Below are 27297 nucleotides of genomic sequence, written 5' to 3'. Positions count from 1 at the left end.
GATTTGGCACTTAAGAGATTGTAATCGCTTTGAAAAAAAAAGATTTGGTTGAATGATGATGTCAAAAGACAGATTGCATTGAGTTAAGAAGAGAATGAGAAGAAAGCAAGTGGAGGAATCCATTATAGACAGCCTCCTCATGGAGTTGGGCCACAAAAGGGAGAAATGATATTAGAAGATGGCTAGCAGGGATGGATGGATGGATGGATGGACGGATCAAAGAAAGGTTCTTTGAGATTTGGAGAGACATGGGCATGTTAATAGGTAGAAGGGAAGCAGCCAGTAGACAGTGAGTGATTGAAGATTAGGGAGAGAAGAAGAATAATACAGAGGCAGTCTGCTGGAGATGGGATAGAATGGGATCTCTCGTGTGAAAGAGGGGTTCACCTTGGCAAGGAAAAGGGCTTCCTCTTCATACAAAACAGGAGTAGCAGGAGGAAATCGTAGCAGATGGCACCTGAGTCATGCGAGATGAGGAAGAGGAGAAGATGGAGTTTCTGAGGTCCATGAAACAGCTCCCTGAGTATTTGTCATACCCATCTTACTTGATTTCAGCCTCCTTGAGGCAAGAACTACGTCATTTAAAATCTTGGAATCTGTTGAAACTGCTGGAGGTGAGAACACTTCCAGCACCAAGAAGTGACATCTTGAGAGGGAGAAAGAAATCTACGCAAAACAGACCCAAAGAACTCATTGAAAAGAAGAGTTTAGAAATATTCTTCCATATGTGAATAGACATCACGGCTTACAGCCTTTGACAAGTCATTGGCCAGAATGGCCAACTTGAATGATCACACAAAGGCTTCACTGGGTTTAATTAGGAAGACATCAAAGCATGGAATAATAACAACAGTTAATATTCATATAACACTTTAAGGTTTGCAAAAACTTTACATGCACTTTCTCATTTGATCCTCACAACTCCTTGAAATAAATTTATGTTAGTATTATCTCATTTTATAGATGAAGAAACTGAGGCCAAGAGAAATTACGTGGCTTGCCCAGGGTCACACAGCTAGGAAGGGACTAAAGTAAGATTTGAACCCAGAGTTCTTGACCCCAAGCCCAGCACTCAGTCCACTGTGAAATATCTCTTACATCAAAAATAAGGTACTGATACTTCAATAGACCCATAATTGCTTCAAGGAAGGTACTCTGTCCCAAACTCTTGACCCCAACTCATCCGTGAGCACCTCTAACTTGTGTGACTCTTGCCAATATCCTTCCCTAAATCCTCCAAAGAGGGTGCATGTCTTCATGCAAGTTGGGGACCTTGCCTTGCTGATTCTCTTGAGAGCAACAAACAACGGGGCACGTGGGCTGCCCACTGGTGAGCCCACAGGAAAGTGAGGACACCAAACAGTTACAGCAAAATGAAAACGTTGCACAGTGTTGCTCTGTGAAACATCTGATGATGCTTCATAAATCCATAGTTCCTGCAGCCTCCTCCCTAAGTAAGAAAAATACTAATAGTTTGTACACGTATACTAATAATATCATATACACATATCATATAGAACTTCAAGGCTCCATAATACAGTGATATATAGGCAGATATGTGTACGTATGTGTATTTATATGCGATTACATAGGAATGCATATATTTGTATGCACATGAATCACATATGTAAATGTACATGTGTATACATCATCTCACAACAACAACAATAAGAGCTAGCTATTTATAAATTGCTTTAAGGTTGGCAAACATCTCATCTTATCCTCCGAACAGCCCTGGGCAATAGGTGCTACTATTTCCCCCTTTTTATAGATGGGGAAACTGAGGCAGGCAGAGGTAAAGTGATTTTTCCCAGGGTCACACAGCTGGTAAGTGTCTAGGCTGAATTTGAATTCATGGCTTCCTAACTTCTGACTCTGCTGTCTTATCTAGCTGCCAGATCCATAAGAAATGCCTCAGATCTGTATGTCTGAACTTCCCAATATTATTATTATTATTATTATTATTATTATTATTATTATTATCCCTCACCTTCCATCTTGGAATCAATACTGAGTATTGGTTTTAAGGGAGAAGAGTAATGAGGGCTAGGCAATGGGGGTAAGTGACTTGCCCAGGGTCACACAGCTAGGAAGTGTCTGAGATGAGATTTGAACCCAGGACCTCTCATCTCTGGGTCTGACTCTCAATCCACTGAGCTACCCAGCTGCCCCCTCCCCAACAATATTATAACCAGCCAACAGGAGAAGATGGTGTTTGATTGAATCAACTATTTTTCTGCATATATACTAAAGAACCCTACAACAACTGGTTGGTTGATTACAAATGGAAGGAGGTCATGTAGTCTACGGAGAGATCCAGTCCTGGACTTGGAGTCAATTAATCAGTCAATCAAGCAACCATTAGCATTTATGCTTCCTTTGTGCTAGGCACTGTGCTGAGTAAACTCTGGGGCTACAAAAAAATAAAAGAATCCTGATAGTTGCTAGTCATGTGATCCCAAGAATGTCAGAGAACCGCACCAGACAGCTAGTACAGCCTTTATTTAGAAAAGAATCTTTTTTATAACATTCTCAACCAGCGATCATCCATTCTTCCTCTGAAGTCCTCCAAGGACAGGGAGCTCATTACCTCGTGAGTCAGCACATTCCCTCTCTAATAGAGCAAAACATTAGCTTTTCCTTACATCAAGCCTAAACTTTCCTTTTAGGAACCAGGGACCAAACAGACCAAAGCTAAGCCCTTTCCCACATGACAGTCCTGTGGATGCCTGAAGACAGCTGTCCTGCCTTCACCGTGTCTTCTCAAGGCTCAGGGCCCCCCATTCTTTCAACAGATCCTTCTGTGACATGGACTCAAGGGTTTTCAGCCTCCTGGTGGCCCTCCTCTTTGTGCTGATCCCCTCTAAACTGTGATCTCCTAGAATGTGAATCCCTTGAAGGCAGAGATTGTATTTGCCTTTGTCTTAGCACAGTCCATTCATTCATTTCAATCACTTTATTTCTTTATACCTCAGCTTCCTTATTTATAAAATGGGATTAATAATACCTATAAAGTCTAGCTCATAGGACTGTCAGGAGCCTCAAATGAGAGACCTAAAAAGCTTTATAGGAGAGAGCTAGATTGGCTCAGTGGAGAGAGCCAGGTCTGGAGATGGAAGGTCCTGGATTCAAATCTTGCCTCAGATACTTCCTAGCTGGGTGACTCTGGGCAAGTCACCTTACCCCCATTGTCTAGCCCTTACCACTCTTTTACCCTGGAACCAGTACTTAGTATGGACTCCAAGACAGAAGGTAAGGGTTAAAGATTAAGTTAAAAAATGCTTTAGAAAGTACTTTAACTCATTGGCTAATTATAACCATAGCAGATGTTCATTGACTTGACCAAGGTGACACCACTAATGAGTAGGAGAACCAGAATTTGAATCCTGGTTCTGACTCAAGCCTAATACTCTTTTTACCACCCTCCATCTCTAGTCAGTGAATCAGAACAGTCCTTTATCAGCACTAAAGTTCTATGACTTCTAGAAATGGAGAGACAGCACCATGTAATTGATATAACACTGATCTTGGAGGAAGGAAGTCCTTGGTTTAAATTCTGCCTCAGATCCTTCCTAGCTCTGTGACTCTGGGTAGGCTATTTTCTCTCAGCCTCAGTTTCCTCACTGGTTAAATGAAGGTATTGATTCAAAGGTCCTTAAGATTCCTTCCAGCTCTATCTACAATCTGAGGATTCTCTCTAAATGTAATCGGTGGCTGCCACTCGAACCCAGGAATGGCTCAACTCATCCATGAAAATAATGGTGAAGGATCTTACCAAGAAAAGTCCCCTGAAAACCAAACACCCAACGTTGCCCTATTTCCCAAGAAAGGTTCTATAAAAAGAGGTTAGTATTTCCTTTCCAAATTCATTGATCATTTACCTTCTGTCTCTAGCACATGCTCTAAGCTGGTACCCAGCATGCTCCAAATCCACATGCTGGAGAAAGACCAAGGCCTGCTTTATAAAAGAAACTGGATTTCCAAAGACAAAGGCAATAATACTGAGAGTTTGCCAGGACGAAGCCAAGGGCCAAATTTAGTTCATTCATCAGGCATCAAATCCTTCAGGAGTTAATCAGATGTTAGATGGTACCAAATCAGTAGGTGGAAGGCCTTGGAGAGAGGACCCAAAGGGATTTCAGCTTTCTGTTCCAAAAATTCTTTTAACACACACACACATGGGCATCAGGACAAGAGAGGTCCTTGTCCTGATTGAAACCATGTGCTCATGGACAGAGGCAGCTGACTAGACTCGGTGAGTTTGGAGTTAGTCACACTTCTTTATGAGGTTACCTGCCCTTCTCTGGGGTCCAAATATGAGACAAAATCAAAGAGCCGGGCAACCTGACGGAGGGGAAAAAAAACAATCATTGGTGTTGTTCCAACAACATGGCGCTAGAAGGAGCCACATTGACCTCTTGACATTTAGTCATCTACAGACTTTTGAATATTTCCAAGCACTGGGTACTGGGAGAGATAAGAAGCTCTATAAGGCATCATCCCTTTTCCTAAGAAGTTTATGGTCTAGGAGGGGAGATGGGCTCCATATACATGAAACAAGGCAGTACAAAGAACTTTGGGTTTGAAATCAGAAAGACCAGGGTGTGAATCTCAGATCTTCCCTCTTACTGTCTTGGGCACATTATTTAAAGTGGATCTCAATTTTCTTATTTCTAAAATGAAAGGGTCAACCACATGATGATCTCCAAGGATCCTTCTGGTGCTATGTCTATGATTCTACTCATAAGCAAGTCAAGACATCACCGATGATATCATTGGACCTTTTTGAAAATGAAGGATGAACAACAACAATTAATAAATTAATGCAATAAAGGAAGAAAGGTTATCACAGACTAGTGCCAAGCTAGAAGGGTTTCTTAGAGAAGATGGGATGTGAGTTCACTAGGATTTGAACAGAAAAGGGGAAGAAAGGCACCCTGGGAAAGGCAAGTAGCATCAGCAGAAATGAGCAAAGAAAAAGCATATTCCAGATGCCTGGGAAAGAGTTTGTTTGGGAGAGAAGCAAGTAATTGTGCTAGAAATTTGGGGCCTAATTATGAAGGGCCTTGAAGGTCAGGTGAAGGAGTTTGAACTTTAATCAATGGGCAATGGCAAAAGGCTTTGGAATGGGGGACCAATGTGATCAAAATAGGGTTTTAGGCAGATGTTAGTGAGCAGGATGGATTGGAATTACAGATCTTGCAAAAGTTGGGAGTGGGGTGGGGCAGGAAATAGGCCTATTTGTACAAAAATATTTATTGCAGCTCTTTTTGTGGTAGCAGAGAATTAGAAATTGAGAAGTTGTCCATCAACCAGGGAAAGACTGAACAAATTGTGGCACATGATAATTATGGAATAGTATTGTGCAAGCAGGATGATTTCAGAAAAAGCTCGAAAGACTTACATGAACTGATGCAAAGTGAATTAAGCAGAACTCAAAGGAACATTGTACACAGTGACAACAATATTTTTTGATGAGCGACTATGAATGACCTTGTCATTCTCAGCAACGTAGGGATCTAAGACAATCCCAGAGATTCGTGATGGAAAATGCCATCTACTCCCCCAGAAAGAACTGATGGCATCTGAATGCAGCCTGAAACATTCTAGATTTCATTTTCTTTCTTCTTTTTTTCCATTTGACAACTTCCACAAAATGACTAATATCCAAAAATGTTTTACATGATTACAAATGTAAAATTGATAAAATATTTTATTATTGATTGTCTCAGGGAGGGGAGAGGTCAGGGAGGTTTAGAAGAAGGAAGAGAATTTGGAACTCAAAACTTTAAAAAAAGAATGTTAAAAATGGTTTTTACATGTAATTGGGGCAAATAATTATTAAAAAAAGGAATTTCAGATCTTGGAGGAAGAGAAGACAGAAGACTGCTGTAGCAGTCTAGGTATAAGAAAGTAAAGACCTCAACCATGTTGGTAGCAGGGGATAGAGCAGGTAACCAATAAATTACTATTATTATTAATTATATTGGGGCAGCTAGGTAGTGCAGTGGATAGAGTGCCAGGCCTGGAGTCAGGAAGACTCCTCTTCTTGAGTTCAAATCTGGCTTGAGACATTTACTAGCTGTGTGACCTTATACAAGTCACTTAATCTTGTTTGCCTCAGTTTCCTCATCTGCAAAATGAGCTAGAGAAGGAAATGGCAAACCACTTCAGTATTTCTGTGAGAAAACACCAAATGGGGTCATGAAGAGTCAGACATGACTGAACAACAAGAAGATACCATCAGAGTCCAGGCCCATCATACCTGACAAGGACATAGCAACTCAGCTTTCTCTGGCTCATTTTACAGATGGGAAAACTGAGGTAAATAGGGTGAAGTGACTTGCCAGTGTCATATACCTAGGAAATGTCTGAAACTAGATTTGAACTCAGGAAGAGTATTCCCGACTCCAGACCCAGAGCCTATTCATTGCACCACCTAGTTGCCCTTTTGTATCTCTACCAAGTGCCCATCAATCTATCAATCAATCAATATTTATTAAGTGCCTACTATGTGCCAGGCACTATGCTAAGCTCTGGGGATACAAAAAGAGGGAAAAGATAGTCCTTGCCTTCAGGGAGCTCACAATTGAATGGGGAAGACAACAAGCAAACAAATATGTACAAAACAAGAATTTTAAAAGAGAAAGCACTAGAATTAAGAGGGGTTGGGGGGCACCTAGGTGGACAGAGGGTCAGGCCCAGAGACAGGAGGTCCTGGGTTCAAATGTGACCTCAGACATTTCCTAGCTGTGTGACCCTGGACAAGTCACTTGACCCCCATTGCTTAGCCCTCACCACTCTTCTGCCTTGGAACCAATAAGTAGTCTCAATTCTAAGACAGAAGGTCAAGGTTTAAAAAAATACTTATTAAACTGAATTGTGGCAGGGAAGGAGGTCAATGTAGGCAAAGGAGACAAGGGACTGTGAGGTCTGATGGAAGTCACCAGGGTGGACATTAGTTACTGAGGATGATGCCGTGCTATGAAGCAGAGGGGAAAATGGGATCCAGGCACTTCAACTCATTGCAGAAATGGCCATGGATGCTGCAAGTCCCAGCCTAGCCCAGCATGGAAGGGAACATCAAACTCTCCCATTTCAGATTTCCCAAGGGAAACTCGAGTCATCTGTCAGTCATTTCTTGTGCAGAGTTGCTGAACTGACATTAGGAAGTTACAAGCAGCAGAAAGAAAGAGGGTCATGATAACAATGATTCATATTTAAAGAACTCTGAAAGATTTACAAAGGAGCTATCTGAAAACCCCCGTGAAGTTTATAGTTCAAATATTTACCAGATGAGGAAACAGTACCAGGAGTTCTGTGGCTTCATGAACGACCTATATCAAATGGCTTGCTATCTGAGGAAGGAGGGAGGGGAAGAATGTGGACATTTTGAAAATTTGAAAATTTCAAATTTTTAAATGAAAAGTTTAGAAAATTTTCAAAATTTAAAATTAAAATTCAAAATTTCAAAATGAAATAAAAAATTTTACATTTAATTGGGGAAAATAAAATATTACTTTTAAAAAAGTGCTGTGACTTGTCCAAGGTCACCCAGCGTGTAGATGTTGGAACCAAGACTCTAACCTAGGTACCTAGACTCCAAGTCGTTAGACTTGTCCAGTTCAGAAAGCAAAGAGAAAGGCACCAAATGCCATGTTGAAATGTGGGTTTGATGGATCCAGTGCTAGGAAACATTCTTTGAGCCCCTCTTCCATCCTGGCCCAGGGTCTAGAAGCTTACTGACTTTCTTTCCCCCTGAATGGCCATTAGTGGTAGAGCCCTGACCTCCAAGACCCAGTTGAGGGTTTGGTTTTTATCCATGACTGTCCTCCTGGACAATGGACTGCTCTCCCAAAGGCCTTGATAACTCTCAAGTTTCACATTCAATGAGATATTCCTGGGCCCAGAGAATTGCCACCCTGGGCTATACTAGTGACTTATCCTGCAGAGTCTACTGACCTCTGGGACCTGGATCTCAGAATAGGAATGTCCCCAGCTCCCACTGTTATGCCCATTTGTGTTCTTGTTCTGCCTTGTACCCTCTGGGGATCAGAACTCCCTTCTGGTTCTTTCAGCCCTGAGTTTCCCCGCTCACTTAAGGAGATGGAAGAAGCCACTGGAGTAATTGAGTGAAGGGATTGGCGCAGCAATTATCAAGAGGTTGTGCTTGTTTACAGCTTCATGGAGAACTAAAAAAAATCAGTTTACCTACTCCATTTTTCTTCTCTTAGGTAGGTCTGGACTCAATGAACTGTAGTATTATAGGAAAAGGCATCATTGCATAGTGGGTAGAGTCAGAAAGACCTCAGTTGAATGCTTGATAAAGACACTACTGCTATAAGACCTTGAGTGTGGAGTCAACTAGGTGGCTCAGCTCTAAGTTTAGTGATGAGAGGTCTTGGGTTCAAATATGGCCTCAGACACTTCCTAGCTGTGTGACCCTGGGAAAGTCACTTAATCCCCTTTGCCTAGCTGTTGTCGTTCTTTATACACACTGTAATCTTTATATACAGTAAAATACATGATATTTTAAAAATACACATTATGTACATTAAAACACACAGTTCTAAGAATGGAAGGTAATTTTTAAAAACAAATAAATCAATAAAAACTTAAAAAGATCCTGGGTGAATTACTGAAAGCCCTCTGGGACCAGTGACTTGCCCCAGGTTTGTGCTCAATATTTGTGTGACTTTGGGTAAGACAAGTTCACCTTTTAGAGTTTGTTTTTAACCTGTAAGTGCAGAATAATAGCAGCACCTACCACATAGGGTTGTAAGAAATAAATGAGAAAACACAAGGCTCTGCAAATCTGAAGGCACAGTCTAAAGCTCTAAAATAAAGTGGAGAAAGGTCCATTCCTAGAGGCACGCTGTATAAATAGGTCAGTCACTCCCAGAGGGCTTTCTCTGTCCAATGACCACATAAGGTTGCCATGAATGGAGACCATGGACAGTGTCAACAAGAGCAAACAACTAGGACAGAAACTCAGGACAGCAAGGACTGCTTTGCTTTTCTATTTGTATCCCCAGCACTTAGCTGAGGATATTTCTTTGTTGTTGTTCAGTTGTGTCTGACTCTTGGTGACATCATTTGGGGTTTTCTTCCCAAATATACTGGAGTGGTTTGCCTTTTCTGTCTCCAGCTCATTTTACAGATGAGGAAACTGAGGTTAACAGGGTGAAGTGACTTGCCTAGGGTCACATAGCTAACCTTTTTCAGCTCATTTGACAGATGAGGAAACTGAGGCCAACTGGGTGAAGTGTCTTGCCCAGAGTCACATAACTAATATCTGAAGTCACATTTGAACTCGGAAAGAAGTCTTCCAGATTCCATGCCTAGCATTCTATCCACTCTATCAAGTAACTGTCCTCTGAGATTATCTTCCACCTCTTTTTTAAAAAAAAAATCCTTTTGTTTTAGAATCAACACTAAGCATTGGTTTTAAGGTAGAAGAGTGATAAGGGCTAGACAATTGGGGGAAGTGATTTGCCCAGGATCACACAGCTAGGAAGTGTCTGAGGCCAGATTTGAACCCAGGTCCAGGTATTCTTGTCTCCAGGTCTGGAGGAGGCCAGACTCTCTATCCACTGAAATACCTAGTCACCCCTCCTTCCATCTACTCTTAAAATACCTGTTTATATATGCATTTTCCCCTCTCTCCTCAATAGAATGTAAGCTCCTTGAGGCCAGAGACCATCTTTCTTTTTCCCCTTTTGTATTTGTATCCTTATCCCTTAGTGCATTGCCTGGCAACTGAGCTTCATACATCCTTTTCCTCCTTCCCTCCAATCCTTCCCTTCTTCTTTTCCATAGCATGTCATTTGCTTTAACTGAACTAGACTCAAAATGGACATACTCTGAGGAACTGACCCAAGAATAAGAGATTCTTAGACCTAGAGCTGGTAGAACCTTCAGAGGCCAACTAGATCAGCTCCATCTTTTTTTTTTTAAAGATAGGAAGGAAACCTATAGGGAGAGATGAAGTAATGCTCCTGAGATCATATAGGCATTAAGTAGGAGAGCTGGCATCTGAACACAGTTCTTCTCAGTCCAAACCCAGTATTTCTTTCTACTTTCCCATGCTACTTCAGGGTGGAAACACTTCCTACCCTTCCATCTTTGTTTTCAGATCATCAAACAACTGCCTTAAAGAAAAACTGAGAGCCAGGCCTTGAGATGGTAGGTCCTGGGTTCAAATCTGGCCTCAGACACTTCCTAGATGTGATTTTTAGATTTTCTCCATTTTGCTTAGTTTAGCCCCCAGGAATGTATACACCCATACTACACTGGCATGTGCTAGCAAGTGACAAATCAGAAACAACTGACTGTCCCTTGGGCTGTCCTAAGCCAAGCTTGAGCCACCATTGGCACATGTGAGACTCAGGAAGTGATGCGGAGAGCTGCCTTTGGACTTCTCATCACTTCCTGTGAGCAGGCCTGGGTGCTAGTTGACCCTGGAACTTGAGCCTGGAGGAGTTCCCTCAGACAGCTTCCTTGAGATGGTCGTGTGGTGAGTGATAAGACTGACTCCCTTTTCCCTTGGCTCTCTGGGGAGGTCTTTTGGCCAAGGCCTTTGAACTCCTGCCTGGCTCAGCCTGATCTGGAGCAGTTTGAATTAACTCCTTTTCTCTCTCTCTCTTAATTTCTTCCACCTATTGTAAATAAATCACCATAAAATTCCATTCTGATTTGAGTGCTTCATTGGGATTTAGAAATTAAATCCTTGGCAACCAATTAAATTTATATTCAGTCTCAACCCTAAATTTACAGCTTCACAGTCTGGCTAATCTATGAAGGTTGTGACTAGTGCCCTCAAAATTCCCTGAATTTTCTTTCCTCTTACTCTACTTCCTCCTCACTTAGTCAGTCTTTTTAACAGCTAAATTGGCTTCAAAACACAGCTGCTAGATCAGGTGAGTATAAAACATTTCTTTGTCTCTTTTCTCCTTAAATTGAATGGAAAAACAGCCATTTTTCTTTTTAACTTTAAGCGGCAGGGCCCTGGGGTCTTAGCTGGGGAAGCTGTTTCTAAATAGGGAACAAACAATCCAATTAGCTAACCCTTGATGATAAACAGTGAGGAAACTCTGGAAAAGGAACCCTTGCTTCAATCTCTAGCAACAAAAACTAGATCACCAGAGTAAAGGTAGTGAGTTAGCTTAAAACCCATTTTCCTGCTTTTCAGCCTGTAGGTTTTAAAATTTGAGTGGGCTTTGCTCAAAGCAAATGCAAGTTAGGCTGAGGGAATAAGGAAAGACCACTTGTGACCCCTTCCAAACTTAGTTTTAAAAAGAGCCTCTGCCTCAGGCAAAAGGCTTTGTGTTGTCTACCCCTTCACACCTAGGAATTTGAACTGATTAGGCTATGCATAAAAGCCACACCTAACTGCCTAGCCAAAAAGAAAGAAAAGAAAATTTACAACAAAATAAGACCCTTGGCAGTAGAACCATCTACTGACAAAAGGCAAAATTACAGGCAACTTAATGTTTGACTTTAGGAATATATATGGTTATAGCCAGTTCACAACTTACTTAACAACTGGCTTATCAGCTCCATGACCAAATTTGTAAATGTATTATTCCTTGTCTCTCTGAAATGGCTCATTCCAGAGGACTTATGGCTATGTCTAATCGCTGCACTACTCCTCCTTGGGATTTTACATGTTGGAGCTGTAATATTGTATCTAATTTTCTCTAAGAGAGCCCTAGAAAAAGGCTGGACATTATAAATTTTTTCTAATCATAGTAGATCAACTGACCAGATGGCTGGAAGCATTTCCTACAACCCAAGCCACAGCGGCTTTTGTTGCTAAGGTGCTTTTAAAAGAAATTATTCCTTGCTTTGGCCTGCCAGCACATATTGATTCTGATAGAGGAAGTCATTTTACTGATTCTGTTCTAAGTCATATATATTCTTGCTTGGGGATAACTCCCAAATTCCATGTTCCATATCATCCCCAAAACTCAGGCCAAGTTGAAAGAATGAACAGAGAACTTAAAAGTATGTTTGGCAAATTATGCACTGAGACACATCTAAAATGGCCTGAAATTCTCCCTCTGGCCCTATTTTATCTTAGAAGCAGGCCTAGAGGAGACTTACATATTTCACCATTTGAGATGCTTTTTGGACATCCACCTATACAGGCTAAGCCTTTCTCCCCTGCATATACATCACTATTAGGGGGAGATACTTGTATTGCTTCCTATATACAGGAATTACAGCACAAACTGCATGAACTCCATGAATCTGGAGCTTCAGTACAAGCTGGACCACTAGGCTTTTCACTTCACGACCTCAACCCAGGAGACAAGGTGTATATAAAGAACGTCCAATGTACTGGAGCAACTCAGCCTTCCTGGGAAGGGCCATTCCAAATAATGTTAACTATTCCAACATCTATAAAAATTGGAGAGAAGGACTGTGGGATTCATTTCTCACATGTAAAGAGAGAATCTTCTATTGAAACTGATTGACTGTATCCTGTACATGCAGTGGAGATAATAATCCATTGACAAGTGGATGCTTTTTTTTTTAACACATTGAATGCCTGAATTTTTTTTCTCTTTTCTCCTTTTCCTTATTTTTTTCTTTTCTTTTCTTTTGATTAGAATATTTGATTTTTCCCTTTTCTCATTTCTTGTACTTAAGGTACATAAATCAATATTAATTTTTATTCTACAATAATATAAGTTAAAAAAAATATATATATATATACACTTGCTATAATATTAATGCATACCCAAACAACTCTAGACTGTGGGAACCTGCCATTAATTGATAATTGTTATGGAACTGTGATTAATATTTGTGTCTGATTCTAGGAAATGGGATAAAAAAGGAGCACAGACTTAACCTGAATAGTGCCAAGAAGAGCCCACAGCTCAAAACAAGAAATAAACCAATCCAGGTAGAATTGATGCACTTCTAAACCAATACAAAGGACTTGAACTTAGTGTGAGACTCGAGGTTGTGATGCTTGACATATGTTAAGACATAGGCCTTCCTTGTATCCACATTCTTTGTGAAAATATGTACAGACAAGTACCAAAGTTTGGCTATCATCCTGGCTCCCTCTATCCCTGAGAATGAAGGTAAAATCAGACCAGGGAATGATACTTCCCTACCAAAATAAAAATCTGGTCCTTTTTTCTCTCTTAATAGTATGGCAACTTCCTGTAAGTGGGTAAGTGAAATATTACTGCATTCTGTGCTACAGACTTGTGGGATTAGAAATTACTTTAATTGGACCCTAATACAAGGGCCTATTAGAAATTTATTCTTGCTTACTCGAAATTTTATATACAAAGATTTTCGATATTTTGATATTCTTTAAAATTTTTTTTGAATTTTTTGAATTCTTTAAAAAAAAGGTTTAATTTTCTTCAATTCTTTTTTTCTTTCTTTTTGATAATTTGACTCACACACCCCATAACTAAACTTTGCATCCTGAGCTGAACTGGGTGTTTCTCAAACACCCTCTTCAGGGGGGATTGTATTTTTATAAAATCAAAGATTTAAATTTTTTGTTTGAGAAAGATCTTCAGTGAAGAAGCTTGCTAACTCCTAAAATCCAGAGAATGAACTGTTTGCAGAAAGCACCTAAAACCTTACACTATCAGGAAGATCCAGAATGAACTTTGGGGTGTGGTTGATTGAACTGAAGGTTGATTAAACATTTATTTTGAATGTACACTTTTATACCAAAAGGGGACTGCCCCCTAATTGGCTTTTGTCAATGTGCCTAGCAAAACATTGGTTTTGCTGTATCTCTCTCTTCTATTTCCCTCTTATCTCTTAACTATTGTAGTTTTCCTCTTAGAAGTTAAAATTTTGTATGCACCTGCAGTTAGAAAATTTTGGGATGCAGAATGCTTATGTTTAGTGATCAATTGGGGAGACTAGTCAGTTCCCCAATCATCATCAGGAGGATTGTGACTTTTTAGATTTTCTCCATTTTGCTTAGTCTAGTCCCCAGGAATGTATACACCCATACTACACTGGCATGTGCTAGCAAGTGACAAATCAGAAACAACTGACTGTCTCCCCAGATGTCCTAAGCCAAGCTTGAGCCACCATTGGAACATTTGAGACTCAGGAAATGATGTAGAGAGCTGCCTTTGGAGTTCTCGTCGCTTCCTGTGATGCACCAGGCCTGGGTGCTAGTTGACCCTGGAACTTGAGCCTGGAGGAGCTCCCTCAGACAGCTTCCTTGAGAAGGTCACGTGGTGAGTGATAAGGTGACTCCCCTTTCCCTTGGCTCTCTGGGGAGGTCCTTTGGCCAAGGCCTTTGAACTCCTGCCTGGCTCAGCCTGATCTGGAGCAGTTTGAATTAACTCCTTTTCTCTCTCTCTCTCTCTCTCTCTCTCTCTCTCTCTCTCTCTCTCTCTCTCTCTCTCTCTCTCTCTCTCTCTCTCTCTCTCTCTCTCTCTCTCTCTTAATTTCTTCCTCCTATTGTAAATAAATCACCATAAAATTCCATTCTGATTTGAGTGCTTCATTGGGATTTAGAAATTAAATCCCTGGCAATAAATTAAATTTATATTCAGTCTCAACCCTAAATTTACCCTTTACACTGTGGGACCCTGGGCAAGTCACTTAACCGCCATTGTCTAGTCCCTACCACTCTTTTTTCTTGGAACCAATACAGAATATTGATTCTAAGGCAGAAAGGTAAGGGTTTAAAAAGAAAAAAAGAAAAACTGGTCAGCAGATTTTCTAAAACAAGTAATTTGGACTGTTTCCTCACACTCGCAGACCTCTACTCTTCTTTGAGTTCAATTAGTTCATCCTTTACTCTCTCTGCCATAGGGTCAAATGAAGTCTCCATGAGTTAAAGACCATGAAGAGGAAAGATTCAGAGAACTAACAACTGAGCTAGAAACTCAGGGATGCATTCTTGGCCCTGATTCCACTCTCAGATGAAGTTTTGTGTATTCATTTGTGGTTGTTCAGTTATTTCTTATTCTTTGTGACCCTAATTTTGGGTTTTCTTGGCAGAGATACTAGAGTGGTTTGCCATTTCCTTCTCTGGTTCATTATACAGCTGAAGAAACTGAGGCCAAGAGGGTGAAGCAACTTGCCTAGAGTCACACTATTAGTGTCTGAGACCAGATTTGAACTCATGAAGATGAGTCTTCCTGATTCCAAGTCCAGGGCTGTTATCCATCTGCCTATGTATTAATCTAGTCATCTGCAAAATGAGTCTGAGAAAAGGGACTTTGCATATTGAATCACTGTGAGAACCTAAACGCAGGACCCAGGAATTATGTTGCAAATAGCCAAACAGTGAATTGATGGGGGGATGTGATGAAACACTTCCTAGCTATTTAAACTCTTCCTTAATTCAGTTTAATCCGCTATTCTGGGGTATCAAGTATACTTTTTGTAGCTTCCAGCTATTTTGGAAGGCAGTTTGTAACCAAAAAAAACAAAACAAAACAAAACACATTTGTACTTAAACCTTCTGGTTGGAGCACAGGTTGCTATGGTAGCATTGGAAAAGAATGCTCCCTTCACTTTCATGTGGTACCCTACAAGTTGGGCATAAAGGAAGGAGAAACCTGGAACACATTATTGATATGGGTTGAGGAATTCTGGGATTGGAGAAAAGACAATCTTGGGGTTCAATCTAATGGCACTCATGTGGCTATGTAACTAATTTGTCTTTGTTTTTTTAAAGCAGCCATGTGGATGGGGAGGAGAACTAGAACAGAAGTATTATTTTTCCTCATCCTTCCTTAAAAGATTCCTCCTTACACCAAGGGTGGGAATGGGATGGAAGGAACAGGGAGTGAACCAAGGTTAATAATAACTACCATTTATGTAGCACCTACTATGTGCCAGGCCCTTTATAAATATTATCTTATTTGTTCCTCACAATCCTGGGAAGGAGGTGCTATTATTATATCCATTGTACAGATGAAGAAACTGAGGCAATTAAGAGCTAATAATAGCTAACATTTATTCAGTAGTGGTTATGTGCCAAGAACTGTGCTAAGTGTTTTATAATTATTCAGTTTTCACAACAATCTTGGGAGGTAGATGGTGTTATTATCCTCATTTTGTAGATGAGAAAACTTGTATAAACAGAGATTAAGTGACTTGCCCAGGGTCATCTGGCTAGTACGAAGATGAGGGGAGATTTAAACTCAGCTCTTTCTGACTCCAAAGTTAGTGCTCCATCTATGGTACCATTTAACTGACCCAAGACAGGATGGAAGAAAGAGTACTAATGCCTATCCTTTGATTGTAATTCTGTCTTTTCTAAGAGAAGAGAAACAAGGGATCTTGACCACAAATTGGTCTGAAGATTTAAAGTATCGTACTCATGAATGTACAGTAGAGATGTTTTTTGATTCAAAATACAAGGATTTGCTGTGAATGATTACAATAATATCAATCAAAAGAATATGTAAACAAAGTAGAAGGCTGCATAATTAATCATTGCAATGATGAGTCCTGGCCCTGGAGAAGAGATGCGGAAAGTGAACCTTCCTCCTGTGGTTAGAGAGCTAGGGGATTGTGGGTATGGAATGTGGCACCATTCAGGCACCCTGACTGTGCTGATTTTACTTAATTGTTTTCCTCTGTTACAAGGGAAGGCTTGGTGGGTAGAGGGTAGAGGATGAGTGTGAGTGTGAGAAAATATCCAGCAATGTCTGCTAAAGCAAAAGATATCTATAAAACTTTAAATAAAATTTTCCATGAGCCAAAAAAAAAAAAGCCATATACTTGAGTCTGGGATTGAAGTAAGAATGACTGTTAATAGTTAAGGAAAAGCAAAAAAGGAACCTTATTCTAAGTAGATGATAATTTTAAGAACTTGTTCTTTCGAGCTTTGGCTTCATTCTTCAATGGTTTTGTTCAGCTATGTGCATATTCACATTTTCTATTTTTAAAGGCACAATTAAGTGGAAAAGCATGTTACTATCCCTGCCTGTTAAGCACAGCTACTAGAAGTCTAGTTTGGAAGGGGACATAATTAAGATACTATTAATCAACCTGGTAGCAGTTCATCCTAACTTCAGAGAGGGTATAAATGACTAGTCAAAATAAATAAATAGAAAGGAAGGAAGGAAGGAAGGAAGGAAGGAAGGAAGGAAGGAAGGAAGGAAGGAAGGAAGGAAGGAAGGAAAGAAGAAGGGAAGGAGGGAGGGAAGGAAGGAAGAAAGGGAGAAAGGAGGGAAGGGAAGAAGGAAGGAAGGAGGGAAGGGAGAAAACGAAGGGAAGAAGGAAGGAGGGAAGAAGGGAAGGAGGGAGGGAGGGAAGGAAGAAAGGAAGGAGGGAAGGAAAGAAGGAATGACAGAAGGAAGAAAGGAAGGAGGAAAGAAGGAAGGAGGATTAGGAAGGGAAGGAAAAGAAGAAGGGAGGAAGGAAAGAAAGGAAGAAAAGGGAAAAGACAGAAGGAAGGAAGGAACGAAAGGAAGATATAAATGCCTAATAGACTTATTTAAGTAAAGTAATAAAAGTTAGTGTTGCAAGATTAGAGATGTTCTACAAGTGATGTGAATTCTAGTATGAAGTGTGTGTGTATCAAGATGGACTTTCACCCAGAGCTTAGGGAGTGGAGCTCAGTTAATTGTTGTACTTTGTACAAAACCACAGAGTCCAGAGAATAAGATAGTACTTGTACCTTTCATTTCTTTCCCTTGTTTTCTCTCTATTACTAGCATTTCTAAAATGACGTCAAATGCATTTATTGGAAAAGTTTCTAGTGAGAGAGGGAGAGTCACTGTCAAAGAAGAAAGAGCTGATGAAGTATAGGAGACAAAATGTGTCAGAGAAGAAGCAAAATAGTTGAACAAATGATTTGAAGGAGACAATAGTGGTTTTGTGGATTAGTAAGCAGCATTTATTAATCATCTGTTAGGTGCTGAGCTCTAGGACAACAGGATGGGCAAACGTTATCTCTGATGTCGAGATTACAGTCTTAGCAAAGAAATAGATGGATTCAATTAATTCGTTAAACATTCATTAGTGAGGAGTATGGGTAAAGCGATGTGAGAGGAGCTGTTAGACCTGAGCTTGGTGACCATGGAAATCTAGTTCTTTCCATAGTTGGAATTATGGATTCATGGCTGAAAAGGAGTCAACTTGCTTACCTTCTCCAGGTAGAGGCAGCAGAGCTGATGCTAAGGACCTCCGTGTACCTGGGAGGGTTGGGCTTACAAGAAAGGAGGGTCAATTTCAGGCTGGGTGAGGAGAAAGGTACCCATCCCAGTGAAGGAACAAGTTCCTTGCAAGTGACAAGAAGAAGCTCTGGGCCCTGGGCTGTTTGACCCTGCTTTGAATGACTTGGAGGAAGGCTTTGGTGACCCTCTTATTAAATGTGCAGAGGACACCAAATTAGGAAGGACAGCTAACATCCTGCACAGCAGAGCCAGGATTCAAGACAAAGTAGGACAATGGACCAAATCTAAGAATGTTAGATTTATCCCTGTTCAATTTCAAATCTCATGCAGAGATTCAAAAAACCAATTTCATAGGTTCAGGTAGAAGCGTGGTTTGACAGGAGCTTATCTGAAAAAGATCTAGGGGGTTCAGTGGACCACGAGATCAAAAGGAGCCATCAGGGTGATGTGGCAGCCCCCTTCCCTGCCAAAAAAAGCTGATGTACTCTTAGGCTGCATTGAGGCACAGCTTTTAGGATTAGGAGGACATGGGCCTGTGTGTTTTGTTCTGGTCCGACCCCATCAGTGCTGGGCAATACGGTTTAGATGAGAGCAATAAACAGGAGGACATCCAGAGGAAAGCAACCAGAATGGGGAAGGGGCCCAAGGGCCTCTGAACTGGTGTGAGGTTCAATAGAAGGAAATGAGGATTTCTAGCTTAGAGAAGATAAGACTCTACAGGGACATGACATAGCTTTGTTCATGGATCTGAATGACATGACTGTCTTTTCTGCCTTGGCCCCAGAACGTTGAGTTCAGAGCCAGAAGGGGCAGTGGGTGGCAAAGAGGCCAATTTAGATTTGATCTTAAGAAAATGCCAGTAAATCACCCTTTGGGATAAAAGTGGGAGGAGCTGCCGTGAGAGCCAGTAAGTTTCTCTTCTCTGAAGGTTTCAAGAGAAGGCCACACGATCTCAGGTTGGATGATGATCTGGGGTGGAGTGATGGCCACCAAGATCTCCTCCAGGTCCGAGATCCCATGATCCTTGGCCCTTGAAAAGGAGATGGGGCTGCCTGGCCTCTGAATGAAACTAGAGCTAAGAAAAAAAGGGGCTAAAAACCTTGGTGGGTTCTTCCCCAGGCCCAATGATTTGCCTTTGACAGCCAGACCCATGAGAATATCCCAAAGTCAGAATAAGGGAAGATTGTTCTAACTAGAGCCAGTGAGTTTTAGAAGGGAAGCAGACTTAACAGCAAGAGTGGCCTTAAAAAAAATGGCAGGTATTGGTCTCACTCCCTCCTCTCATGCAGGGGCTGAGATGTCTTCCTCAAGTCTTGGAAATGAAGGGTGTGGGAGGTGATGGGAGGCATAGACACAGAGAGATCAAGTCCAAAGTAGCTCATCCTCTACTTTCACTGTCAAGAAAATGGACTCACACCCCAGTCAGGAACTCCATCAAATATAATCTTTTATAGTAAGAACCAAATGAAGGATGGGGATCCCTCTTTGAAGTTTCCCTCTCTTCCCTCTCCCTCCAATCTCGGTTCAAGGCAACAGGTACTCAGAAAGCGCGGTTATGTGTCTAGCCCTGCTCTCTTATTCAGAAAGGGAAGTCATGGGTTTTATCAAGGGGTATCTATTGCTGAGTTGTGGGTGGGTATCATGGGAGAAGGGAGGAGGCAGTGTCAAGTTCTGAAAATGAGTCAGGGTGCGAGGTCCACACAATTTCCCCAAGAGCTCCGTGGGCTATACTAATACTAATACTAAAAAAATATTCTAGTACTATTTAAATATTGATAGAAAATCTATTATATGGGTTGATTCTCTGGGACAGAAAGGAGAAGAAATTTCAGGAAAATTGCAGATAATATAAAACCAAAAGAAGTTACTACATTTTTTAAAAAAACCCTCATCTTCCATCTTGGAATCAATATTGTGTATTGGTTCCAAGGCAGAAGAGAGTGGTAAGGGCTAGGCAATGGGGGTAAGTGACTTGCCCAGGATCACACAGCTAGGAAGTATCTGAGACCAGATTTGAACCCAGGACATCCTATCTCTGGGCCTGGCTCTCAATCCACTGAGCTACCCAGCTGCCCCCTAAGTTACTACCATTTTTAAAAAATTGGTTGAAAAGGGATGGGAAGGAATAGTTTTTATTTAGTGTGCCAGGACAGGAGTTGAAGGGCATTCAATATCCCAAAGATTCAAGCAAATCCAACCACAAATCTCTAATTCCTAACCCCTGGTAGGAGTGTAGGCAGCTGGCAGAAAGCATGGAACCCCTAGGAGAGGGATAGAAACCTTTGAAGGGGGGCCATCTGGCATGAAGCCAGAGGACCGTGAGGCATGGAGCTGGGAGGTGCGAAATGTCTCCTAAAGGAGAAAGCACATCCATGATATCAGCACCATGAGGCAAAGTCCCAGTTGCCCCCCTCTAGTTCCCACTGTCTCCCACACTTATATTCCTAGGGCATTAAGCTGGACAGGAAGGCTCTTTCCTTAGGAGGAAAGGAATATAGCCAATCAGATGGGGAGGTTTCAAGGCTACATATCTGCCCTTAACCCATTGGGCTGCTCACAGTTGTGCAAGGAGTCTAAGTACTCCTCTCTATGAGTAGTCATTGCCGTGATTAACTCTGATCTGCTGCTATGGACTCAGTCCCTGCTCTCTTTCTGTGTGTGTGTGCACACGCGTGTATGCGTGCTCCTTGGTGCTTTACCAAAAAGGAAGGGATTGTTTTTAGAAAAGAAGATGTTCTCTTCTCTTTTCAGGGAACCATTTGAAGGGAGGAGAAATCAAGGCACACGATACAGAAGGTTTTATAATAACCACCTGAATTTAGCAGAAAGCTTTTGCCACTACATTTGTTTGACTTAACAGAAACTAATTCCAAGCTAAGTTACAACTTGATGTATATGATCCTTGGGAAGTTTCCGCCATGTTTTGTTCGCATGATGGAGTTTTTTCTTAGAGTGTGCCATTCCTTTTAGACTGTGGCTTGGATTGGAGAGAAGCCTTGGCCCAAGAATAGGTGAGGGTTGTAGGGTTTCCTCAGCTAAAGGACCCTCCCCCAGGGGATGAGAGGGCTGTCCCCCGGAGTCTCTCTGAAAGACTGGTGGTGGCTCATTAGGTGCTGCTGTTGGCCAAGGATCTACCGAGACCATCCGGGGGTTCGAGTTTGAAGCAGACCTGGAAAAGGATGACCCCTGCAAAAGTTACTTTCAGAATAAACATGAGCAAACACAGAAAAGAAAGAGGTAGGCTAGAGAACTGAGAAAACGTTGAATAAGTATGTAACTAAATTCTGGCAGGGTCTGCGACTTCCCTAGTGAGGAAATCCCTTCCACACACACACAGGTTAGCAACGCATCTGTCTATAAGGCAAGGATTAGAGAACTAGTTTGCCCAAGACCCTGAGAGATCCTGTGACTTATGAGGGTTACACAGCCAGTATTTGCCAGAGGCAAGACTTGACATCAGGTCGTTGCCTCTTTTGCAAAAAGAAGATTAAAAGATGAAGATGCAAAAAACATATTTCACACAAAAATTAGAAGATAATTTTTTTGTGTCAACAATCATGCCCAACTCTTTGTGACCCCATTTGGGGCTTTCTTGGCAAAGATACTGGAGTGATTGGCCATTTCCTTTTCCAGTTCATTTCCCAAATGAGGAAACTGATTCAAACAGGGTTAAATGACTTGGTCAGGGTCACATAGCTAGCAAGTGCCTGAAGATGGATTTGATTTCAGGTCTTTCTGACTCCAGGTCAGGCATTTTATCCATGGCACCACCTAATTGCCCAAGAAGAGAATAGCAATTTTTATTAGGAATATGAGGGGGGCAGAGGAAGGGGAAGGCCAGGGGAATGTTATTGATTTTCTGGATATTTATTTGGGAAGGTTGGATTCACAGACTTGGAATTTTAAAACTCTTTAAGTTCTAATCTCCACTTGTCTTAACTGAAGTAGAGTATGATAAGCCTGGGGACCAGGGATGGCCCCAAATAGAAGAAACTCTAAATGGATTCCCATTTGCTACTATTCTTAACAACTCCTATTACCATTATCTGCAAGGGGATTCCTCTCTTAAGACTCTAGAACTCATACCATTTTCCTATTCATTCCTCCTAAGGAATTCTTCTTCCCTATCCCAACCAAATTGACCAGCTATCTTGAAGTACATGATTATGAGATGACAGTTTGGGTAGTGTAGAAATCTCACAACTGTGGAATGAGAGGATCTGGGTTCAAATCTTCCTATTACTCTTTTTGAATAGTTTGCCTGAGTTCAAGTGCCAGGTCCAGGCTGAGTTCTCTCAGTCTCTCAGCATCCTTAACCAAGCCCCTGAAGGAGTCAAGTATTTCTTTACCTCTAAACATTGGCCATTAGGTCACAGCTGCACCCCCTGCAGTTCCCAATCTAACATTGAAACCTGGACTCCAATAAAAAAAATCATAAATCAATCCAGAACTGGCAGGGACCTAAGAGGCCATGTACTTCAAGCACTGGTTTTCACAGTAGATTCTGAAGTAAGCTGGCTTGTGCAATGTTGCATAGGCCATAAGCACCAGAGGAGGAATTTGAAACCAGGTCCTCTGACTCCAGAACTAGGGGTCATTCCATTATATCTAATTCATACACCTTCCCTTTCTCTCAAAAATGCCCTAAAACAAGCCTCTCTTCCCTCCCTCTCTCCCTCCTGAACTATTCAGATTTTACTTGGGCCTCCTGAACTAATCTGGCTCCCAAATTTCTTTAGCCTTCTGTCTACTATGGCCCAGTGCTCCAAGGTTAGATTCCAATCTACTCTAAGCAGTTTAAGTGTTATACCTTCTTAATACCACCATGCTCCCCCTTTCTCACTCTCCTTTGTATATCCTAAGCTGACAATTAAATTCGGTTCAAGTCAACTCATTTCAACTTAATTCAACTCTACTCAACTCAGTCCAATCCAATTCAATCAAATCCAACCCAACTCAACTCAATCGAATCCAACTCAACTCAACTCAGTCCAATCCAACTCAACTCAGCTTAATTCAATTCAACTCTACTCAGCTCAGTTCAACTCTACTCAGCTCAATGCAGCTCAGTTCAACTCAACTCAATTCAATCCAGCTCAACTCAGCTTAATTCAATTCAACTCTACTCAGCTCAGTTCAACTCTACTCAGCTCAATGCAGCTCAGTTCAACTCAACTCAATTCAATCCAGCTCAAGTCAACTCAGTCCAATCCAACTCAACTCAACCCAATCCAGCTCAACTCAGCTTAATTCAATTCAACTCTACTCAGCTCAGTTCAACTCTACTCAGCTCAATGCAGCTCAGTTCAACTCAACTCAATTCAATCCAGCTCAACTCAGCTTAATTCAATTCAACTCTACTCAGCTCAGTTCAACTCTACTCATCTCAATTCATCTCAGCTCAACTCAACTCAACCCAATCCAGCTCAACTCAGCTTAATTCAATTCAACTCTACTCAGCTCAGTTCAACTCTACTCAGCTCAATGCGGCTCAGTTCAACTCAACTCAATTCAATCCAGCTCAAGTCAACTCAGTCCAATCCAACTAAACTCAACCCAATCCAGCTCAACTCAGCTTAATTCAATTCAACTCTACTCAGCTCAGTTCAACTCTACTCAGCTCAATTCATCTCAGCTCAACTCAACTCAATTCAATCCAGCTCAACTCAGCTTAATTCAATTCAACTCTACTCAGCTCAGTTCAACTCAACTCAATCCAATCCAACTCAACTCAACTCAACCCAATCCAGCTCAACTCAGCTTAATTCAATTCAACTCTACTCAGCTCAGTTCAACTCTACTCAGCTCAATTCAGCTCAGTTCAACTCAACTCAATCCAATCCAACTCAACTCAACTCAACCCAATCCAACTCAACTCAATTCAGCTCAGCTCAGTTCACCTCAACTCAATCCAATCCAACTCAACTCAATTCAGCTCACTTCAGTTCAGTTCAACTCAACTCAGCTCAATTCAGCTCAGTTCAGTTCAATTCAAATCAGTCTCATTCATTTAAACTCAAATCAATTCAGATCAATTAAATTCAATCCAACTCAACTCAATTCAATTCAGCAAGCCTATAATAATGCTCATAAAGACCATTATGTGCTGGGCACTGGGGGTTCTAAGATGAAATAGAGACAGACTGCCCTGGCCATTTAGAAGCTTACCTTCTAGCTCATCTCCAGGCCAAAAAAAACACAAAATCAAAATCTAGCACCTTAATGGCTGGCATCAGCCATGCTGGAAATCTCCCAAACCTCAAAGAAGCATTAGGAATGGGGACAAGGGGTGGGGTAGGGATGATGTTTATATAATCCACAGAGAAAAGATTGCTAGATTTGGAATCAGAGGACTTTGCTGGATTGGCATCCCAGCTCTGTCACTCAATACCCTTGTGACCTTGAACAAGTGCTTAAACCTCTCTGGGTCTCAGTTTACTGATTTGTAAGATGAGACAATTGGACTAGATGACTTTGAAAGTGCATTCCAACAAGTCTAAAACTATGACCATATTATTGAAAGAGTATTTTTAATTGCTGTAAAAATGGGGGAAAAGGCAACATAACAAAGAGAGTGAGGAAAGCAAAAGAGCCAAGGAGGCACCATGGAACAGTAGAGAGCTGGTTTTGGAGTCAAGTAGATCTGGATTCAAATACTGCTATGTGACCCTGGGTAACACCTCTCAGCTTCAGTTTTCATATCTATAAAATGGATGGAGATGTGAAATTCGATGACCTTTGAGGTCTCTAGTTGTAAAACTATGATCCAGTGATAGTGATTATGATGCTAATCATACAAATAACTGGTATATAATTATAACTAAGCTTGGAATTGGAAGAGGGATGAGAAACTATACCTCCCTCATTTCAGTGTAGAAGTGTAATGTTGTATATATGGTGCCTGGATGTCAGAAACAGTGAATATGTTGATTAGTTTCCTTCCAGTCTTTGTAATCTTTGTTAATGGAGGAATGGCTTGTTGGATAGGAGAGGCAATAAGAGACATATTTGTAACTGAATATGATATAAAAATATGTCTGGGAGGTATCAGTTGGCTCAGGGGACAGAGCCAGATGTGGAATCAGGAGATACTGGGTTCAAATCTAGCCTCAGAGATTTCCTAGCTGTATGACCCTGGACAAGTCACTTAACTCTCATTGCCTAGCCTTAACCACTCTTCTGCATTGGAGTCAATACACAGTACTGATTCTAAGGCAGAAGGTAAAGGTTTTTATTTAAAAATGAGATTAAAATAATATTAAGATTTCCCAGAATTTTCTATGTGCATCATCCCCTTTGCTCCTCATGACTCCATGAGTTAGATGCATTCATTGCCTCCATTTCATAGAAGAGAAAACTGAAAATTGGTGTCTAAGGTCATAGGGTTTGTAAGTAGTCAAGGGTGAGATTAGAACCCAGGTTTGCCTGACTTCAAGTCCCCAAATCTTATCCACTGAAGATTATTGAATATTGAGTATTCTGTTAAGAGGTCCAAAGAGACCTGACAAGAGAAAAGATAAAGAGAAACTCTTTGGTGCCCTCTTCTCCGCTCTCTTCTTCCCTCCTCCAAGCTTGGAGGCTCAGAGCCTTTTGGTTCTGATTTCCTTCTTATCTGTTCAGTCCCTTGGTCTTGGGGCTCACGCATTCATTCCTTTTCCCTAGTTATTGTGATGCCCAGCTGGGGAAAGAAAGGCAAACCCCTTTTTCTTCCCTCCCTGCACCCCCCACTCTCTTAGACCCCCAGCTTAAGGGCTTCCTCCCCCCCCCCCCCCCAGGTCCACTTCTCTAAGAGCTAGAGGATGTACTGGCTCTATAGTTGTGACCAAAGAACGCTGAGCCAATGGGCAGGGGGGAACAGCTCAGGAAGCCTGGCAGGACAGAGCAGGGCAACTCTGCCCGGCTCAGCTCTGGGGTTACCTTGGAAGCAGCCATCACAGCGGCGGTGGCCGCAACGTTCAGCCCTCGCTTCCCAAAGTGCACGAGGGCATCATAGCTCCGGTCTTTGGCTTGGACCAGGCAATCATCAATTTCCTGTCAAACAAAAAGCACACTAAGCCAGGTTTTACATGCCTTCACCTCCCCCTCCATCCCCTCTTCCCTGGGTTCCACCTGGTAGATCACAGTGAAGTCCTGGCTGAGATAGGGAGAAATCGTGCTGGATCTGAAGCTGGAGGACCTGGCTTTCCTGCTAGCTGACACTTAGCTTCCCTGGGCCTCAGTTTCCTGCTCTGTAAAATGAGGGGGCTGGGCTGTATTATCCTAAATCCTGTAACTTCTCCCCACCTTGTTCAATTCAATTGAGGGAGCATTTATTAAGCACCTGCTCTGTGCCAGGTGCTGTGCCAGGCTCTGGGAATAGAAAGACACCAATGAAATCGTCCCTGCCCTCAAGCAGTTTCTCGTCTACTAGACGCAGAACTACAAGTACTCACAAACTATAAAATAATCTAGAATATTCACATCTGTCGTCGGTGAAGACCGGCAGTTCCTGGAGGGTGAGGGCTGGTTTTTGTAAAGTTCACCAAGCACCTAGCGCTCATGCATCATAGACTTAAAAAAATTGATTTCGATTTGGAGGGTGAAGGAAAGAAAATGGCAGAAGTGGGACAGAAGAAGTGGGACAGAGTAACCTGGTAAATGTTTAACAACTCCATCCCTGGGGGGATGTATGGGGAATATATGCACCACACACTTTGAAGTTAGCTCTGCGTTTTGACATTTTCTCCATAATGATCTTAATTCTAGATAATCAACAACAACAAAAATCAAGTTCTTGGGGGCAGCTGGGTGGTTCTGGATTGAGAGCCAGGCCTAGAGATGGGAAGTCCTAGGTTCAAATTTGACCTCAGACACTTCCTAGCTGTGTGACCCTGGGCAAGTCACTTGATCCCCATCACTTAGGCCTTACAGCTCTTCTGCCTTGGAAGCAATACACAGGATTGATTCTAAGATGGAAGGTAAGGTTTTTTTTAAAAAATCAAGTTCTAATTTGCCTGTCATTTTCTAAGGTATAAATGCTCAGATGGAAAATTTAACAATTGGCTTTCCCGTCTAGGTAGAAGTGTTTTAAATGAGCAGCCAGAAAGCAAACACACAGACACATCCCTATGCAACATGGACAAGTTAAGGTGGCATTTGTCACCTGTTTCCCAGCAAGGCT

General features: G+C 41.6%; 1 protein-coding gene across 6 annotated transcripts in view; it reads right to left on the bottom strand.

Annotated features, from left to right (window-relative positions):
- The window catches only part of REEP1 (receptor accessory protein 1), a 137326-nt gene that overhangs the window by 29064 nt on the left and 80965 nt on the right, over positions 1–27297 (bottom strand). For 3 of the 6 annotated variants that reach the window (XM_056813233.1, XM_056813223.1, XM_056813225.1), the window contains exon 5: positions 26055–26168. In XM_056813233.1, the coding sequence (XP_056669211.1) occupies positions 26055–26168 (114 nt within the window). Of the gene's footprint in view, positions 1–4293; positions 4345–20934; positions 21324–26054; positions 26169–27297 lie in introns of those variants that run through there. The other 3 variants (XM_007477724.3, XM_056813217.1, XM_007477726.3) reach the window with 2 other exon arrangements.

Source organism: Monodelphis domestica, chromosome 1, assembly GCF_027887165.1.
Source record: "Monodelphis domestica isolate mMonDom1 chromosome 1, mMonDom1.pri, whole genome shotgun sequence".
Classification (NCBI taxonomy): domain Eukaryota; kingdom Metazoa; phylum Chordata; class Mammalia; order Didelphimorphia; family Didelphidae; genus Monodelphis; species Monodelphis domestica.
Note: the sequence above shows the minus strand (reverse complement) of the source record. Positions and strands in the feature narration are given on the sequence as shown.